Here is a 20,751-nt window from a genome sequence, read left to right on the forward strand (position 1 = left end):
CCATGAGCGTCCATAGAAGCACATGGACATCCCGGAAAGCTGAAAATGGACGCTAAGGCCCCCCCCCTTGCGTTGAAAATGGACGCTAAGGCCCCCCCCCTTGCGTTGAAAATGGACGCTAAGGCCCCCCCCCTTGCGTTGGAAAAAGCCGGCAGGGGACTTGACATAACGTCAACATAGGCCGACCTGGGAGTGAGGATGTGTTGTCAAAGGACACCAGAAACAAAATGGTAGACCTGCACCAGGCTGGGAAGACTGAATCTGCAATAGGTAAGCAGCTTGGTGTGAAGAAATCAACTGTGGGAGCAATTATTAGAAAATGGAAGACATACAAGACCACTGATAATCTCCCTCGATCTGGGGCTCCACGCAAGATCTCACCCCGTGGGGTCAAAATGATCACAAGAACGGTGAGCAAAAATCCCAGAACCACACGGGGGGACCGAGTCAATGACCTGCAGAGAGCTGGGACCAGAGTAACAAAGGCTACCATCAGTAACACACTACGCCGCCAGGGACTCAAATCCTGCAGTGCCAGACGTGTCCCCCTGCTTAAGCCAGTACATGTCCAGGCCCGTCTGAAGTTTGCTAGAGAGCATTTAGATGATCGAGAAGAGGATTGGGAGAATGTCATATGGTCAGATGAAACCAAAATAGAACTTTTTGGTAAGAACTCAACTAGACGTGTTTGGAGGAGAAAGAATGCTGAGTTGCATCCAAAGAACACCATACCTACTGTGAAACATGGGGGTGGAAACATCATGCTTTGGGGCTGTTTTTCTGCAAAGGGACCAGGACGACTGATCCGTGTAAAGGAAAGAATGAATGGGGCCATGCATCGTGAGATTTTGAGTGACAACCTCCTTCCATCAGCAAGGGCATTGAAGATGAAACGTGGCTGGGTCTTTCAGCATGACAATGATCCAAAACACACCGCCCGGGCAACGAAGGAGTGGCTTCGTAAGGTCTTTCGACTCCAGGTCCTGGAGTCGAAAGTCCGTGTTGCCCAGCAACAGCCCCAAAACATCACTGCTCTAGAGGAGATCTGCATGGAGGAATGGGCCAAAATACCAGCAACAGTGTGTGAAAACCTTGTGAAGACTTACAGAAAACGTTTGACCTCTGTCATTGCCAACAAAGGGTATATAACAAAGTATTGAGATGAACTTTTGTTATTGACCAAATACTTATTTTCCACCATAATTTGCAAATAAATTCTTCAAAAATCAGACAATGTGATTTTCTGGATTTTCTTTCCCCTCATTTTGTCTCTCATAGTTGAGGTATACCTAGGATGAAAATTACAGGCCTCTCTCATCTTTTTAAGTGGGAGAACTTGCACAATTGGTGGCTGACTAAATACTGTTTTGCCCCACTGTATGTATTGAAGGAAAGGTGCAATAGTGGTACATTTGATTACTCTCACTTTTTGTTTGCATTTTTAAGATTCCCCTTAACCACACTACCTGAAAACATAAAGTCAACATTTTGGATTTGTACAGCCTTATATGTTTATCAAAGCCAAAAGCCCACATATCTACAGCATCTTAGATCGTTAAAAATATACTACAGTGCATCAGCCATCCTGTGAGGTAGTCTAAAATAACAAATCGCCAACTACAATCAAATACTCCCCCCCTAAGACTCTTGAACTATGTCAAGAAAGGTTTTCACATATTTTTTTGATAGGGATTCCTTGAATATGGCGACTAAAGGGTTTACATGCACTTAGATGGACTTATTCTGGCTGAAATAAAAAATTATCTTTTAATATAATGTTGAATAATATAACTTTTAGCAAAAAACCTCAAGCATTTCTTTAAAATAATATACTAAAATATCTTCAGTAGGCCTAAGCTTTATTCGGACTCGACCAAGGTATTAGCTCTTTAATTTCAGTCCAGTGTTTGCCAAGACCAATTATAAAGACCATCTATATTTTAGTACACATGAAGTAGGCCAAATGAATGTGATTATAATCAAATTAACACAGAGAAAACTTTTGGCCAATCAGTAGGCCTATTCTAGCACAGGAATGTCATACAATGCACAAAGAGTGGGATAAATGGGGAGTTAATGGGGGCCCAGCAACTAATTTCTGGTCTTACTGTACTTTTATGCCACTGCACTGCTCTGAATCACCTTCAATGCTACACTTTATGTACATTGATACTTCCAATCCAACAATTCGCCATTTCCTTTTATGTACACAACGATGCTATGTTCATGCTAGTTAGTGCAGAAGTCAGACTTGTGTAACCAGACAACTGAAGAAAGACCCCCCCCCCCCCTGAATCGTGCAACGCATGCGCAGTCTGACCCAGACCTGACAACAAGCTATCGGATGTGAGCCTTTGATATGGGCACGGCGCTGGCATTTAAATGATTCGGTTAACTAAGAGGCAAATTAACAAAACCTACGCACATTTCATTGTCATTAACTGTACACCATAGTTGCTTCCCTGCCCTCTCACCATGCCGGTAAGTCGACACGCCTTTGCACTGCGATTGTATTGTTTTGTTGCAAAGGGGTTCCTCCCTTCCTCCGACCCACTGATGTGATGCTAACCGGCTAGCACCGATAGCTTACGTTCCTGTAACAAGGACACGATACACTGTTCTCAACGCCGGGTTTTGCCCGTACCATTAGCACAAATTGTTAACATTGTGGGGGTTTTAGATAAAACGGTTTCCAAAATCTGCCATTGTCCATTTATTAAGCTAGCCAGCTAACTAGCTAACGTCATCAACGTTTGCCTGCCTAGCAACCCATCAACGGTTGCTAACGCTTGCTAGCTTCGTTTTGACCGAGTCATACCTTAGACAGAGGTTATCATTTATTTTTCAACCAAGGACACACGTTAAGAAAGAGACTATTCAGCGGACCCCCTCATGTGTGTCCCTTTGCTGTTGTGAAAATACAGTACTGTACAACTCAATCTTAAAGTTAGACATACTTCAAATTATTCTCTCCTCCCAAAGCTACTAACACTTTTCAATTAGCTGCAAGTAACACTGTATCCACATGTCATAGGCAAAGTTAGATAAATGAGCTAACAAACACAACACACACGCACGAATGATTGAAATACCACACCCTGGCAGAATGCTAGGTGCTATGCTTTGTATTATACTGTAATCAACTTGACAGCTAGGCCCTTATGTCCATGTCAATATGAACCAAAATTGTAGATTTCCTTAATTGCCACTACATAATATTTGATGGTTACATCTTATGCCATAACCATCTCTCATCATGGGTTGTTTCTTTTTCAGAGCAATAAGCATGACAAGCCTGAGGGCAATGATAATGTCAAGGTGGTGGTGCGATGTCGTCCCTTCAACCAGAAAGAGAAGATGATGAACCACAAACAGGCCGTCCTTGTTGACGAGATCCGTGGGACCATAGAGGTTAACAAACTGGAGACCCCCCATGAGCCCCCTAAGACTTTCACATTTGACACTGTGTTTGGACCGGACAGCAAACAGCTGGATGTCTACAACCTCACTGCACGCCCCATCGTTGACTCGGTATTAGAGGGTTACAATGGTATATTTTGAATTCGTTTTTTCAATATTAACTGTAATGTGATATGATAAACATTGTTTTTCATTTATTTTTCATTTCTAAATTGACACTGTGATTTTATGCTCTTCTATTCATTTCAGGCACCATTTTCGCATATGGGCAAACTGGCACAGGAAAAACCTTCACCATGGAGGGTGTGAGAGCAGTGCCAGAACTCAGAGGGATAATCCCAAACTCCTTTGCTCATGTTTTTGGTCACATTGCCAAGGCAGAGGGTGACACGAGGTAGGAAAGCATTCTCTTGGCAGACATTCAGTAAAATCAGCAAAATAAATCTTGGCTAAACACATAAGTCCATCTGACAATTTTGAACATCAGAGCCAAATTGGGTCAAAACCTTGGCGTCTTTTTTAGTTTTCTAATAAGCACACTCAACAAGACTTTATTTTTGAAAGAAAGTTTAGTGTGGTCCAAGCTAGATACTTTTATTGGTCTTGGTTTGTACTGAAACAATCATTTTTATTTGAATGAAATCTGATTCAAAGAGGTTTTCATAGAAAAAGACTAACAAGTGTGGTAGCATACTCAGAAAATACAAAGTATTTAGACAAATTATTTAATGAACAACTTATTCTCTTTTAAGCTAAACTGATTATGAAAGTTTAGCCCATGCCTTAAACATGGATTGAACTATTTTAATTTTATGATTTGGTTCTTATATTGAAATAAAAAGGCTCTATGTAAGTAAAGGTTCTTGTAAAGGTGTTAATAGTGAAAGATGTATTAACATGCTTTATTTTTCCATTTGTAGCTTTTAAAGGGTGTTATGAAGGTTTTTCTGCATGTAAACGGTCTGCAGTCACAAACCCTCAAAGTACACCCTGTAGCGAGTAAAACTCTAATACAGAAAAGACCTGTCTATGCTGCCCCAGAACGCCTCGTTGGAGATTTCTCTTTTTTTCTTCCGGGAACCAAATGACGTAACGACGACCCCATGGACCAATTGGAGCCGTTACGTTAAGTCCGCGGACACACACACTACATTTTGTCTCAGTTGCAGCTCCGCGGATTTCTCCTCCCTGAGACGGCGGGGCGTGTGTGTGTGTGTGTGTGTGTGTGTGTGTGTGTGTGTGTGTGTGTGTGTGTGTGTGTGTGTGTGTGTGTGTGTGTGTGTGTGTGTGTGTGTGTGTGTGTGTGTGTGTGTGTGTGTGTGTGTGTGTGTGTGTGTGTGTGTGTGTGTGTGTGTGTGTGTGTGTGTGTGTGTGTGTGTGTGTGTGTGTGTGTGTGTGTGTGTGTGTGTGTGTGTGTGTGTGTGTGTGTGTGTGTGTGTGTGTGTGTGTGTGTGTGTGTGTGTGTGTGTGTGTGTGTGTGTGTGTGTGTGTGTGTGTGTGTGTGCGCGCGCGCGCGCTCGGGCTGGGTTTCGCTGTGTCTCGCAGACGGCCACGTAGCAAGCAGGAAACCACACCAGTAAGCCAGCTCACACTGTCCGCTCCTCGCAGCAGCGAGCCGCGCAACGTCCCGCCAACACGGCACCCAGACCCCACGCAGCATTCTCATCTGTTTGTCCTTACTGGTGTCATTTTCTGGTTGCTAACGCCATTGTAACACATAATCACTGATGTTCCGCTGTAACGCTGGTGGACTCATCAGAACAGAGTGGGCGAGCTGACCAATCAGAGCACACTGGGCTCACAGGGAGAGGGGGGGGGCAGGAGCTCCAACAAGCCGTTTAGGACAGAGAGTGAATACACATACTTTACAGAGATGCTGTATGAGAAACCAATGTGATTTTGGAAAATTGCACAATATAAATCTATTTTAGTAGACCTCAACAACGGAATTATGATCAGTAGAAATGGCCATGACATGGGCCCTTTAAGCATTGTTCTGAATTAATATAAAAATAAACATTCAACTTCCACAGGTTTTTGGTTCGTGTTTCGTACCTAGAGATCTACAATGAGGAAGTGCGAGACTTGTTGGGAAAGGATCAGTTGCAGAGGCTCGAGGTAAACGGATATTCAAAACAAACATTAAAGGTTCAGTGACTCATATTAAAACTGTCTTGGAAGATTTGTACTAAAGGGCACAATAGTAATTTTTCCAAACAGGAAACGAAGATGATGCCTGAATAGATTTGCTTGTACTAGTGTTTGACACTTAATATCAGTAGTTCATAATAATGCTACATTATTTCATCACAGGTGAAAGAGAGACCAGATGTCGGCGTGTACATAAAAGACCTCTCTGGTTACGTTGTGAACAATGCCGACGACATGGACAGGATTATGACTATGGGCCACAAAAATCGTAAGCAAATAACTGAAAGCATGAAATAGGAAATACATACCTAAACGGAAATACAGAGATATTGATCTGTGGGCTAGTATAGTAAAACCTCATATACAAGAACAAATAATAACGAGCCCTCGAAGTAAAGACGAACATTAAACAGGCTTGAGAAATCTTTCAGTCTTGCATTAGATACATGTCGCTGTGTGGATTTAGCTAATTTATGTACATCAAATAAAATCTCTTCAATTCATTCTTTATTTAAAATGCAATACATGTATTCTATCTAGCAATGGGCTTATGCTGTTAATAATCATAAAATGCAGGGATTATAATTAAAAAGATGAAAGGCTTGAAAGTACAAAAGCGTGTATCAGACATATGGGTACTACTTTACAATAAGACTACCCTTATAAAGGATCCATAAAGGGTTTATAATTAGGTTATGAATTAGGTTGTACACACTTTATTTATCATTAAGAACCATTTATAAACCAGTTCTAACATAATTTTCATACATCAACACAGACTCACTATTTGGCAAGATGGCTAAGCCTTATATTGGCTACTTAGTGAGAATCAACTCAGTGAGCAACAGATACCAAGGATGCTGGCTTATGAAGGAGACGAAGTAAGCTAAGTAGCCAATATAAGGCTTAGCAGTACAGATAAATGTGGGCTCACTATTTGGCAAGCAACCAGTCACAGTTGCCCTGTTTATCTCATGTCTCATAAAAGCTTATTAATGATTTATAAAGTGTTCACAACCTAATTAATAAATGAATTACAAACAATTCGTAAACCCTTTTATAAGGGTAGTCTTGTTGTAGTGGTACCGACATATGTATATGATTTTGTCTGGTTTTAATAATATTTCACTGTGTTCAGGGTCTGTCGGTTCCACCAACATGAATGAACACAGCTCCCGCTCCCACGCTATCTTCACCATCACCATCGAGTGCAGTGAGAAGGGAGTAGATGGAAACCAACATGTGCGCATGGGGAAACTTCATCTGGTTGATCTTGCAGTATGTACCATCCAACCAAATGTTCTGAGTAAAAATAAACTACTTCCTGGAAAATAAGATCATACGGATGCCTCTAGGATATGCCTTATTGGCAATTATCCATCGGAACACCACCAATTCATCTGTCTTCCATCCCCTACAGGGTTCAGAGAGACAGGGCAAGACTGGAGCCACAGGTCAGCGTTTAAAGGAAGCGACAAAGATCAATCTCTCTCTCTCCACGCTGGGTAATGTCATCTCTGCACTGGTGGACGGCAAAAGCACACACGTGCCCTACAGAAACTCCAAACTAACCCGTCTGCTGCAGGATTCCCTGGGAGGAAACTCCAAGACCATGATGGTAGAGTGAATGTTTGAAGCATGTGTTCGTTAGAGTTGCACACAAAACTATCTATCATACACTGAACAAAAATATAAACGCAACACTTTTGTTTTTGCTCCCATTTTTCATGAGATGAACTCAAAGATCTAAAACATTTTCTAGATACACAAAATAAGCATTTCTCTCAAATATTGTTCACAAATCTGAAACAATCTGTGATAATGAGCACTTCTCCTTTGCCGAGATAATCCATCCCATCTCACAGGTGTGGCATATCAAGATGCTGATTAGACAGCATGATTATTGCACAGGTGTGCCTTTGGCTGGCCACAATAAAAGGCCACTCTGAAACGTGCAGTTTTGCTTTATTGGGGGGGTCTGGGGGGGTCCGAAAACCAGTCAGTATCTGGTGGTAGGGTTAGGGTTAGGGTAATGTTGTGAATCGAGTGGCCTGTGTTCGTCGTCCATAACAAACGCCTGCCCATACCATAACCCCACCACCACCATGGGCCACTCGATTCACAACATTACCCTAACCCTACCCCTACCCCCTGTTTATATTTTTGTTCAGTGTAAATCTATCAAGTTTTAAATACATAACAGATGTTGCCTCACTTTTGAAAAGACACACTTCTCCCCACCAGTGTGCGAATATAGGCCCTGCGGACTATAACTACGATGAGACCATCAGTACCCTGCGTTACGCTAACAGGGCTAAAAACATTAAGAACAAAGCCAGGATCAATGAGGATCCAAAAGATGCCCTGTTGCGCCAGTTTCAGAAGGAGATTGAGGAGCTAAAGAAGAAACTAGTGGAAGGTAACGAGCCAACCAGTAAAATATATCTAGCTTTTTGGATTTAAATTCCAGTCTTTTTTTCCAATCTGACTTTTTCAAATGTTGTTTTGTGCGATTGTAGGTGAAGAGATCTCTGGCTCAGAGGGCAGTGGATCAGAAGAGATGGATGAAGGTGATGACGAAGGAAGGGGGGAAGGAGAATGCCGCAGGAGAAGAAGAGGTAAGAAGTTGTAATTAATGCTCTCTGTGTGCAATAGAGCAACATGACTGAAACCTGATTATGCAACCTTCATAAACCTGTGAGAAGGGTTATTCTTTCATCTAGGGGGTTTGTAAATTGTTAGATAAACATCTGTATAATGGGTATGTGGTTTAATCTCTTGTCATTAACTGTAACATGAGTCAGCATTCACTTCATCAGATAAGAATCAAGCAGAAGCAGCTTTTAGGTCCTACCTTTGAACAGGATTCTATAAACATAACACCCCTCTCATTTAGGAGTTTCCCTCATATTCTCACCTTCCTCCTCCTTTTAAGCGTAAAGTGTTAAATACAGATCATTAGTCATCTCAAAACATCACAGTGCTGACACTAATGTTCCTCTAAGGTCACCTTTCACAATGCTTTAAAATGTTCCAGTTTCCTTCCAATACTGTAGTATTGGGGTACTCTGAATTATTAATATCCAAACCATTCAGCCTCTATATGTTGCTGTGCTGCCCCCACATTTTGCTTTCAGCTCTGCAAACCGGCTACCTACCTCTCCCTGTTTTAAACCTCACTTTGGCTGGAGGGGTGCTTCATCTTTTTGTTTTCCAGAAAGAGGCAGCAGCAGCAGCTCAGAGTCTGCCTGCTCGTCCTCAGTGCGCCTGTCCACTGAGGAGAAACCTCCGAATAGTGAGTTGGAGCAGTAGTCTGCTCAACCGACCCCCCTGCCCACAAACTTGAGCCCCTTGTCACACATGAAAATAGCAATTTTTTAAATATAAATTGCTTTTGGTGTGTAAACTAAGCTCCTCTTTTTGTAAACATGCAACGCTCATGACCAGATTTTCTTCACAGCTTTGAGGAATCACTGCAGAATAATATTAAGTTTCAAAAATAAAAATTCCAACAAAGATTAAGAGCATATCAGCTCTCATAATGAACAGGCTGTTTAAATGGTTAGAAAGCTGATCACCTGATTGCTGACCACAGACAGTGCTTACATCAATTTGGCTGCTTTTTACCCAAAACATTCATATTATAGTACAACACGCCCATATGGAACTTATTGGCCATTGAAGAAGTATTTTATGGATTCCCTGATGTATTATCTACATCACGAAATGAGGGGAAGAGAGATGAGTAGAGACCCCTAAACCACCAGGTCTCCCTTTTTAATTGTATCCCTTGGTGTTATAATACAGATCCAAATGAAAACTGAAATTGCTCTGCGTTTTCTATTAAAATAACCAACTTTTAAAGGTTGAGCCACTTAGGTAGAACGAGGCATGCGATCTCTCTCTGGGTCATACTTTGCGGCAGTGCATGTGTGAAAGGGGCTTTCTACCTTCCCATGTCTGTGCCACTCCTGTCGGCTCACAGCCCAGATTCCCTCCAAATATGTTACATGAAAATGATTGTGTTTGTGCACGTGATGATAAAGAAGAATTGGCACAATCTGATGTCCATGGATGATCTACAGCAGTGGTTCTCAACTGGTGGTCCGTTTCGAGTGGGTCGCAGATGTGTGAGTGAAGAAAAAATAAATAAACGGTTTTGAAAACTTCTGTCATGTAGTGCTCATCTTCTCAATAAAACATCTTTTACGTGTTTTTTCGAGTCTTCTGGCCAATCGGAATCAAGATTGTTGCCGGAAGTCCCCACGGAGAATAACTTTGCGGTAGAACTATTCTTTATACATCCATGGGTACAACTTCAGATACAAATGAACACATAATGAAATATGACCCCCGGTTTGATGATTGACAGGTCACAGAACAATGGGGGCTTTCTACCCTTACCCACAATTAATTGGGTAATTATTATTATTTTTCTTTTAATTAAAAACAAGTAATTCACACAGACTATCTCCTCTCTACTCTCCTCTCTGTGAGGAGCAGCAAGTTCAGCTGTCAGAACAAAGTGAACAACAAACAATGGCATAAAATATTATTAATATGTCGGGTAGCAATAGATTTATTTATTTTCTTCTCAGAGTACCAGAATGCGTAGTTTATTTGTTAGTATTTCTAAAAATCTCCTGGGTCTGGGGTTGGGTTTTCAGCATGTCTGCCTTTTTATGTTATACAGTTCAGCTTTGATTCCATCATCTCATTAAACCTTTTTTTACAAAGCATACTTTATATCTGTGAAGGGATATAAAGGATATATGCACTGTACTTCACTTTAATTAATATTGTATGCTGAAAAGCGTATATATTACAGCACGATTTTTGTGTTGAATAGAGTGGTTCAAAATGTCGGGTCGCGATCTATTGACAAAGGAAAAAGTGGGTCCCGAGGCCTGATCAGTTGAGAACCACTGATCTCCAGTACATCAAAGTCTTGTTCTGCATCATGATTTGACAAAAAGGTCCCTCAAAGACGCAATTCACCCACATCATGTTTCATGATGCAAAGTGATGCTTTTGGTTTTGAGTTTTTTTTCCTCATGTCTAGTCACTGTCACATCTCTATGATATTTTGTTATTACTGAAACGTCTCTTTCTCTTGTTGACCTGCCTTTCTCCCCCTCCTTGACTCACATGTGGTGTACTGCACTTCGAGTTATAAGACTTTCGAGATCACTCTGTAACCTGTTGCTCTCTCTCTCTCTCTCTCTCTTTCTCTTTCTTCGTCCGGGTGCAAATGCCTCCTGTGTGACTTGCTATACACCTCTTAATTGAAGAAGAAAGAGGTTGGTGTAAGAATCTACGGTCCTACTGTACGGTAGCAATGGTGTTTCTCCTCGCACAAACTATCCAGATGGCTGCCGTGTGTTTCAGTAGCTTTTTCACTAACTGACTAATCTAATAATGGAGGTTTTTGCATAATCTCTGTTAACATTTTTCTGTCCGTCCTTATGTCCACCCATGTGTCTCATGCTCCCCACCTCCATTGCCACGCTGTCATTAAGAGCAATGTGCACTTGATATAGTTCCCCCTTTATTTATTTAAAATGTTGCTTCCACTAACAGCATCATTAAATATGTGCATTAGCAAGTCACAGCTTTGTGTAGCTCAAACTCACTGGCACTTATTGTTAGGACTTTTGATTTTTCCCAAATCCTCACATAATAAACTAATACTGATTAAAACCCACAGTATAGAAAGAATGAATCTGCACTTAAATCATTGTGACCCATGCACTAACTTGATATAGGAAGATGCATCTAAAACAGCTTGTTCATTAAAGACACTATGGTTTTCTGTTTGTCTCTGAAGGGAAGAAGAAGGTTTCCCCGGACAAGATGGTGGAGATGCAGGCAAAGATCGAAGAGGAAAGAAAGGTCTTGGAGGCCAAGCTGGATATGGAGGAGGAGGAGAGGAACAAGGCAAGAGCAGAGCTGGAGAAGAGGGAGAAGGACCTTCTTAAAGCTCAGTAAGTCCATGAGAAGACAACTATAAGTATTACTTTTTGAAATGTGGTATTCATGATGTGGATGTGGTAACCGCTCATTACATACTATGATTCTCCTCTAATCCCTCAGGCAGGAGCATCACCTTCTGCTGGATAAATTGTCGGCCTTAGAGAAGAAGGTGATCGTGGGGGGGGTGGACCTCTTGGCCAAGGCTGAGGAGCAGGAGAAGCTTCTGCAGGAGTCCAATAGCGAACTGGAAGAACGTCGCAGGAGAGCGGAGAAGCTGCGGAGGGAGCTAGAGGAGAAAGAGGTAAAGGAACGTAAACGATTCCACGGCCATATACCTCACACAGTGTATAGATCAGCTGATCACGCCATGCGTTTGTTAGTATAAACTGAAATTATGACATCAATGTGTGCATCAGTTTCGTCATATTGCACTTTCCTGCTGTAACTGGAGTAAAGCTGAAGTTAGAGTCTCTCGTGTTGACTCTTAAGATATCTAAAGAAAATATGGTGTTTTTTTTTTACTGGTACAATGGTTTTACTTCCATAAATAAAGAAAATATTGCAATATGAACACACGCCAAATCAGGCTAGGTACATAAAGTGCCCCCCCCCCACTTCCTTCCTCACTACTTGAGGCCTCTCGCTGTCGCCACACGTATCTTCAATCTCTGCCTGTATTACGATCTCTACTCCACATCTGTCATACTTTCATGGTTGTGCAGTTATTGAGACACACACACACACACACACACACACACACACACACACACACACACACACACACACACACACACACAGACGAACAAGATGAAAACACTCCCACTGTCTTAGCTGATTATTAGAGTTGTATCGTCTTCAGCCAAACATCTGACGCCTACATCTCTGCCACCCTGCTCGGCAGAATACGACCACATTGTTGGCAATTTCAGTGTCATTTGTATTATCACTGAAGTGACTGCATCATTGTGGTTGGAGAATAAGGTCGGAAGCCCCCTCATTTTCTTTGTGTACGTAATAAGAATTCACAGAAATGGGAAATTATTTTGATATTGGCCCTTTTATCTTTGGAGCCTCTTCAAAGACCACAGACTACAGCTTGTTTGCTACTGCACCATCACTGATCCCTCTCTCTCTCTCTTAAAACAGCAAGAACGTCTGGACATAGAAGAGAAGTACACCTCTCTGCAGGAGGAGGCTCAAGGAAAGACCAAGAAGCTGAAGAAAGTCTGGACCATGCTGATGGCTGCCAAATCAGAAGTAAGCTAAACATAAATGAGATCATACATGTGTGGGTAGGGACCAACAAACATGAGAGACAGAATACAAAATAAAAAAACTAATTCAATCAGAGCGCACATTCGACCATGAAACTCAAAGCATGGTAAAAGTAAGTCTTGGGGACAAGTAGGGGGACCAGGTCGCAAGTGGGAAAAGAGTGTGTTTCGGTGGGACAATGCGGGACATGTTACTGCGATGCTAACAAGTAGTTTAGTTTTCAATATAATATGTCCATCCAACCCTAACAAATAAGAAATTCTATTTAAACTATAGCCTATAAATATTAATTACAACGCTTTACTAAAGGTTGATTTGTTTGCAAAAACTATGCAAAGAAGACCTTACATTTATTTATTTATTGTTAATGGCTTTTTTTCCCACAAACAATCGTCCACGTCCAAGCAATCTCAGAGTCTGACCTAAGCTGACCACCATAGTTCTCTCAATGCTGTGACTGCTAGTGCTGCTCGGTGTGGTGAACTCTAAACCAGCTGCTGCTGCCTTATCTGTTTGGTAATCCTCTTTTGGTTTTTCTTTGTGAGCCTGGCATTTCCTGTGAGTCTTTCATATAGTGCCGCTTCAAAACGTATTCACCTCATGCGAGATTGAAAAAAAACTCTGGCAAGCGTCACACAAAACTCTGTGGAAATCAAACTCCACCAAGAGAAGAAAAAAAGATTGACATCTGACACCGCTAATGCTGATAGCCCTCTCTTGCTTTCTAAACAGCCATTGGATAAAAGCCAGTTTAAACTTTCTGATCGACTATCACCGACATGCGGGAAGTTTGTGTGATAATATTATCAAAAATGCTCTGCAGTCCCGCACAAAGCGGGGTACCTGGTCACACTAGGGACAAAGAAAGGCACGTTTAAATATAGCATATTTGAACAACAAGACAATTGAAAGTGTTCTACAACATCAAAGCATCAGGACATAGCACACACACATGATACAAAATACATTTAAATACATCAGGCAAGAAAATATATATGTATTAAAAAAAAAAGCTAAAATCAGGAAGGTTTCCACTACCATAATACATTTCACAGTGCTGTGTAAAATATACATTATTATTTGATTGCAAATAGAAAAGTCTTTATCCTTGATTTAAAGAAATATGTAGATCAATGGAGCATAAACACTGAATGCTGAGTTTAACAAAGCAAATGGATCCACGGTGGCTGTTTTGTGTGTTAGATGGCAGATCTGCAGCAGGAGCATCACAGAGAGATCGAGGGCCTCCTGGAGAACATCCGGCAGCTCAGCCGAGAGCTGCGGCTCCAGATGCTCATCATAGACAACTTCATCCCCCAGGAGTACCAGGTGTGTCTGTGTTTGTACTCTAACATTTATAGCACTACGACTTTGTCTCATTTTCAGTATTTAGCTTTTGCTTAATATCCATGATTATGTTTTGTTTCTGTTCTGTGTGCAACAAACTTGCTCTTGAAAAGCAGCTATTACAGTAAAAACCAATGACAATCAGTAAAAGAATAATGCATTATAAGATTAACTGATTAAAATATGCCGATGGGTTTATTTTCATTTATGTAAAAAAAACTCATGGACCTGGCCTGTACATCGCTGACAACTTAATTAACGCACAAAATCATGCAAAAGTAGCAGGTGCACGCGTTGTATACAAATACTTTTGGGGATTTTGCAGGAACAGCAGATGTAAAAAGAAACTGGATTTGTCATGCCTGCAGGTGACACCAGTGTAAGACCTTTCTAAACCTGCTTGCAGTGCGCCTCTGTGGTTAGATCAGTGAGCTGCTTTAGGGAGCAATGTCTGTCCTCGCTTCTAGTCCTTACGTGTTCTCTCTTTCCTGTGTAGGAGATGATAGAGAATTATGTGCACTGGAATGAAGACATTGGAGAATGGCAGCTGGTGAGCTCACTCATGCACCCACTGGTTTGCGGTTTGATGGACATACATTTAAAGAAGCAGACCCTGTGTTAAAGACCCATAGTAAGGTGTGTCTCTTTTGTCTTTCAGAAATGTGTGGCATACACTGGCAACAACATGAGGAAACAGACCCCTGCTCCAGACAAAAAAGAAAAAGATGTGAGTTTATCGCACTTTTCTGCTCCTACCTGAGATTGTCTTTGTCTTGTGAAATATGTTGCTGATATTGTTTCTAATTTCCCTCCTTGACAATGTATTGTTGACTTCTCCCTGTGTCCTGTAGCCGTTCGAGGTGGATCTGTCCCATGTGTATCTGGCCTACACAGAGGAGAGCATGCGGCAGTCACTGATGAAGCTAGAGAGACCCAGAACCTCTAAAAGTGGCAAGAGTGGCCGACCCAAGACGGGGCGCAGGTAATCTACTAATAACTGATACTCCAGTGAACTGTCAGGATTCTCATAGGTTGTTCCTTTCATCAGACATTTTACTTGACAATTTCGACTAATCTTTTATGCGGGTGTGATTTAATGCATTTTTATATACACTAAGCCGCATATATGCATCACGTGTTCAGATTTCCTACGTGATTGAATCCACTTCCTCAGTCTATGTGTTAGATGATGTCATGCCTTCCCACAACTTGGGAACCTGAAACTGAAACTGTTTTTTTTTTTTTTTTTTTTAAATATAATGATCCATCCAACACAAACATGTGTCCCGCATGGATTTTTGATTTGATTTGATATACTTTGATAAACGTTTAGTGAGTCGATGGCCCTCCCTGACCCTTACAGATCATTCAGATCAGTGCTCATATAAAAAAACAGCACTTCATCGGTTTCTGTATGACTGTGCAAGATAAAAATAGTGAGCGGAATTTGCTGTTACTTATCATGTGACAGCAAGAGAGATTTTATCACTTCAGCTTCATTTTATCACTTCAGCTTCCATTATCACAGGAAAAGGTTGTGTTAACCTCAACTTCCATAGACCCGTCACAGGCTTAGTAGGGAGGTGTAATGACTGTAAATGCCTTTTTTAGACACTTTAACACTTTTTAACATCTGGCAAGAGTATGACTCCAATGCCAGATTTAAATAAACCTCTATTTCTTCTTCTCATACTTCATTGGAATTTACTGCAGTCTTAACTGTTGATCAGCTGGTTTTCTGCAACTTTATTTGCATGTGAAACTCAGTCCCTTGGTTTAACAACGTTTTTCATCTTTACCTAGCTATTACACTCTATCACAATTTACTCCTGAGTAGACAGAATCCTTGTTGGCAGATGTTTGCCCACTCTGTATAATTAGTGCATTTATGGAATGTCAATACGAAGCAATAGCATAATGGTATTTGCCGTTATCATGATACGCTGTTATTCCGAGAATTGAGAGCGCTGAAAGCTCTCTGCAGTTGTTGATAAATCTTATCTTCACACAGGAAAAGATCTGCAAAGCCAGACGCTGTGATCGAATCCCTCCTGCAGTGAAGACGGAGCAGAGGGGAGCTTGGTTTCCATGCAGCTTTCGTGTTACCTTAGGAAAACAAGTGTCTGAAGAATTTTATTGTTGAACATTATTTAAAAGATTATCTGAATACACTGTATAGCTGGTATGGTTTAAATGTGACGAAGCAGCACCAATGATAGGATTAAGACCCCTTGGCCAAAAGGACATGCTATTTGTATTATACTGTAAGGTTTCTTTATGGATGTTAAACATTTCAATCACGCTTTGATATGCATTTTTGCGGCATCAGCCTCAATAAAAAAACTTTTACCTAAGAGCCTCCGACATTAAAGAAAAACTAATAACCATAAACATTTTTCACTCGCATCATCATTGGTTTTGAAAACACTTATTGGACATAAACTATAAACTGCATTCATATCTTCTGACATTTGCTGAATATATTTAACATACTTTGCTTTTTGTGATAAAGACTGAATTCCTGCTAATTCAGGGCGTATTTTCACTTAAAGTAAAGCAATGATTCTGCTCTTAGCACAAGCTGTAGCGTTAGCGTTTTTTCCCATTGACTACAAGAAATCATAAACATGGAGAGAAACTTATATTAACACTAATAGTGAAGCATCATGAAACTAAAACGTGCATTCTATACATTTTCCTTTGGATTAAAGGAAAGGGGCATGCATGCCAGCTCTTTTGTTAGTGCCATTTGCGTATCCAAGCAAGTCATCTTTTTGTTTATTAACAAATTTCAAAACCCTTTGTGTTATATTGAAATACACTTTACATATTGTATGCCTTAGGTAAATGCACTAGTAGGATGTTTTTGTGAAAATAATTTGATTTAATAATGTTCTGTAGTGCAGGATAACTGACTTTTATTTTGTATCATATTGTATGTCAAATGTTTACATCCATCAAACCCCTGGATATTTTATTTATTAAATTATTTTACACCTTTTATCTCAGGTCTTTGTCGTTCCTTCTTAGTTTCATTGATTCCTAATTTAAAAGTTTATGATGAAATGTAAATTATTTTTTAATGCATTTGCTCAAACAGCTATTACAGGTGGACTGGGCAGTTTTACTTCAATGATGAGGATGAATTGCTAATACCAAAAGCATTATAAACAGAGAAGCTGGGAAAAATTTACTTTACCAACAAACCACTGTGCCATTAGAATTTATTTATATAAATACAAGACAAAAAAAAAATATTTAGGAAAATAAATATATCAAGTCTTACAATAAATAGAAATACCTTAAATATGACATGTTAATAATATAATACATTTAAAAAAATCTTGGTGTACAGGTCTTGATATCGTCCAGAAGAGCTTTCAGGGGAATTTCAACATTTGTCATGTTCGCGCCACAAGAGGTGTTGTGATTCTGAAAGAAAATGTTGAGGACAATTTTAGTTTCAAGCGCAGAACAAAGCTGTTGGACATCAAAAAGCATATTCGTTGTTAGACTGTGAGCCTCTTGATTCACTAATTCTCATTTAATGTATTATTTAAAAAGTACATAAATCCCATTGAATTCCTCCTTACCGAGTTGTATTGATTCAACTGACGGATTAGTTTGTCTGTTTTGTTGAAAGACTTTATATGTCTGGTCCTGTTTAGAGCCCTGTTCGCAAAGCAGAGGAACGTATCCTGCAAAGAAAAAGGCACAATTAGTAATGGTCTTTGAAAAGCTGGTGTTAGGACTGAATCAGTATAAAGAAACCAGTTGACCTTCAACTTGAGGAGCTCCATGCCAAAGTGTGAACATTGCAAATGTCAGGCCTACATATTCTTAATAATTAGAAAAGTGTTCTAACTTACCACATCTGTTTGATTGCATTCAATCTTTGTCACACACAAATGCAAATCGCTCTACGAAAGAATAAGATCAATAGGTCAGTATTGGACAACAACAAACAAACAACCATCCTATTTATTTGTGCAGTTATCATACCTGAGTCAGGGATTTGTTAAGCTTTCCAGCCTCTTGTCGAATATCTTTGAGCAGATCGGCTGTTGAATGTAGTGATGCTGCGTAGACCATCACGGCCATCATCAGCACCGTGAGATATTGAGTATTAAAGTTCTTCATGCCGTTTTTGAAAGAGACTTTGAGTTATCACTGTTAGGTCATACAGAAAAGTTGAACACACTACATGCTCTGTGTTGCTACTTATATATTGTCACCATAGACCACAGTCTACACGTCAGCGGAAAACACCAAATAAGGATCAGAGGAAGATTTGTATCTGTTTTACTTTCACACTTTCCACTATTTAGTCATCTCTTACTAAGAAATTACCTGTTTATCCCTTATCATCAAATGTCTCAGCAAGAATTGCAGGTCATCACTATGTCTTAACATCTTTAGAAGGATGTCCTTAAGTCAATGGAAAATGACGTAAAATCTGATACTATTATTCCAAATTTCATATCATTTTATGAAAAGTATTTTTATAATGACTGTCCTCTTGAAATAGATGCTCACAGACATTTTCCACGCTTCACATTTAGACTTGTTGCAACAGAACGGCACAGGTGGAGCTGATGAAATAAATGAGAGTGACTTGTTTTCACTAAAGTGTGGGACAGAGAGGCAGAAGGCATCCACTGTTAATAAGATTATTATTATTAGACACACTTGTGTGTTTCGATATGACAAAATTACTATGGTGGGTGGGCACCGAAATATTTTTTAATGCTTTACCCGACACATAAATCCCCTTTATGTGTCGGGTAAAGCATTAAAAAACATGTGACTGACAGAAACAATTACTGCCAGTTAAAGTATCCTTATTTACTCTCATTCCTGAAATAGCCAACAGGATTATGTTGTTATAATGTAATTAAGACAAATGAACTCATGTTTGACAAATAGAACTTTACCAAAAATGAAAAATAATTTAAATAAAATAGGGCTGATTTTGATTGATCATACCATCATTTTGCAGAGTAGGAAAGTGATTGGAAGTCTAAACTGATCTTGAGTTATTTGCATATTACAAAAAATGTGCCAGATATTACAAACACTGACAACCTTGGTCCCAGACATTTCAATGACTTGTACGGTAAAGTACAGTTTGGAAACGATATCATTTCCTTTTTTGGTTCATCGATGGTGATAAATAATGTGAAGTCTATAGTTTATGAACATTAAGAGTCATTAATATTTTTATTTTAGTAGCATTTCCTTGATATGATTGGTCTAAGTTTGCAAGGTTTGTTTGATTAATCTTTCATTATTTCTCAGGGCGAATTCTCTTGTGTTCTTTTCGCTGTGTATTTAAGCATTTCAGACAGCTTTACTAAACTGTTATTCTAAAATTAGGTTTTGAAATGTGAAAAAAATTATGTAATGTCCACTCTGTCAAATGAAGTATGTGCTGATAACACCATTTGATTCACAGTTTGATTTGAAGTGTCCTTAGGAACAAAGTTACTATGGATGCATTATTTGGCAACGCTGCTTTTCCACCTGCCAGGATTTGCATCCCCTTGTTATTTCAGCCAATGAACAGATTATGGCAATATGGTATGTTTTGAAACCAAGCAAGTGAGAACATTTCATGTGTTGAAAGTGCAATCTTGAAATAATTCATCCAGTCCAAAGTGGAATATGGCAAAGAAAAGCACAAAAGCTTCAAAACTGTACTGATACAAATATTATTTGAACCAACTCATGGTTTGAAATGGCAAACATTGAAAGGCAAAAGTATTATTAAAACCATAGGCTACATCATCACCTTGGTCCCATATACTCTGGGAAGAGAACATTTACTGTGCTTGAAAACTGGTATCACATCATCATGTGAGGTTGACTTTGTGACCTGGAGAACATTTCAGCTGCAACATCAGCTTACTGATAAGCTTGGGATATGAGATAGTTTTGTAGCCATTCGTGGTGAAGGCATCTGTGCTATTGTATACATTATTTGACGCAACATTTCTACAGGCATGGCAGAATATGGCACTATTTTCACATGAATATTCTAGCCATTGGCTATCTTTATACCACGAGCTGCAAAATGACCGCCTCACCCCACTGTACAGGCGGGCACGCTTAGATATACTGTACCTGGGCAGGCACCTGCGGGGCACCTGCGGGCCACCGAGGGCCGGCGTTGTTTCGGGTGACGAAGGCCCATTCCCAAACCGCCCCCTACACCCTACCCCTACACCCTACCCCTCCGTTTGCGCGTTCACGCGGAGGGTCCGCCATATTGGGGGCTGTTCCAAAGCAACGAGTGTGGAGGGGGAGTGGGCTATCAAGCCCTCAAACAGCGAGTCTGCAGCGGTGCTGACTTGAGACCGGTCTCTACCTGACCGGAGTCACGCTGTGTGTGTCCGTCAGGAAACACGCTGTTTACAAGTAGTTCCAGCAAACATCCACTGATAAACTGCGATGTTAACAACCTCATGATAACCTCATATGTTTTTAACTTAGGATCATACCTGTGTTTAGTCTAGAAAAAGGTAAATGTGTGCATTTTAATATAAAGTTGTGTATATTTACAGACCGTTGCAAAAACTAAGAAGC

General features: G+C 40.2%; 1 protein-coding gene and 1 long non-coding RNA gene across 3 annotated transcripts; one reads left to right on the forward strand and one right to left on the reverse strand.

The window, feature by feature from the left end:
* The first annotated feature begins 2,319 nt into the window (after positions 1 to 2,319).
* kif3a (kinesin family member 3A) lies at positions 2,320 to 17,167 on the forward strand. Of its 2 annotated transcripts, XM_034092698.1 has the most exons (18): positions 2,320 to 2,481; positions 3,277 to 3,550; positions 3,670 to 3,814; positions 5,454 to 5,538; positions 5,734 to 5,839; positions 6,710 to 6,849; positions 6,992 to 7,189; positions 7,816 to 7,990; positions 8,091 to 8,189; positions 10,863 to 10,871; positions 11,399 to 11,555; positions 11,665 to 11,845; positions 12,691 to 12,801; positions 14,023 to 14,148; positions 14,663 to 14,716; positions 14,825 to 14,893; positions 15,018 to 15,148; positions 16,178 to 17,167. In XM_034092698.1, exons 1-18 carry the CDS (start codon positions 2,476 to 2,478, stop codon positions 16,224 to 16,226), a joined length of 2,115 nt encoding a protein of 704 aa, XP_033948589.1. In that variant the 5' UTR covers positions 2,320 to 2,475; the 3' UTR covers positions 16,227 to 17,167. The 2 variants fall into 2 exon arrangements, with proteins under 2 accessions (XP_033948589.1, XP_033948591.1); XM_034092700.1 differs by lacking the exon at positions 10,863 to 10,871.
* Positions 17,168 to 17,458: 291 nt separating this feature from the next.
* LOC139434599 (uncharacterized) lies at positions 17,459 to 18,859 on the reverse strand. The gene is made up of 4 exons (XR_011643924.1): positions 18,169 to 18,859; positions 18,036 to 18,086; positions 17,760 to 17,864; positions 17,459 to 17,598 (listed from the first exon to the last, which is right to left on the reverse strand). It is a non-coding gene; the product is annotated as an uncharacterized lncRNA (long non-coding RNA).
* Between the last annotated feature and the right edge of the window lie 1,892 nt (positions 18,860 to 20,751).

Source organism: Pseudochaenichthys georgianus, chromosome 10 (genome assembly GCF_902827115.2).
Source record: "Pseudochaenichthys georgianus chromosome 10, fPseGeo1.2, whole genome shotgun sequence".
Classification (NCBI taxonomy): Eukaryota; Metazoa; Chordata; class Actinopteri; order Perciformes; family Channichthyidae; genus Pseudochaenichthys; species Pseudochaenichthys georgianus.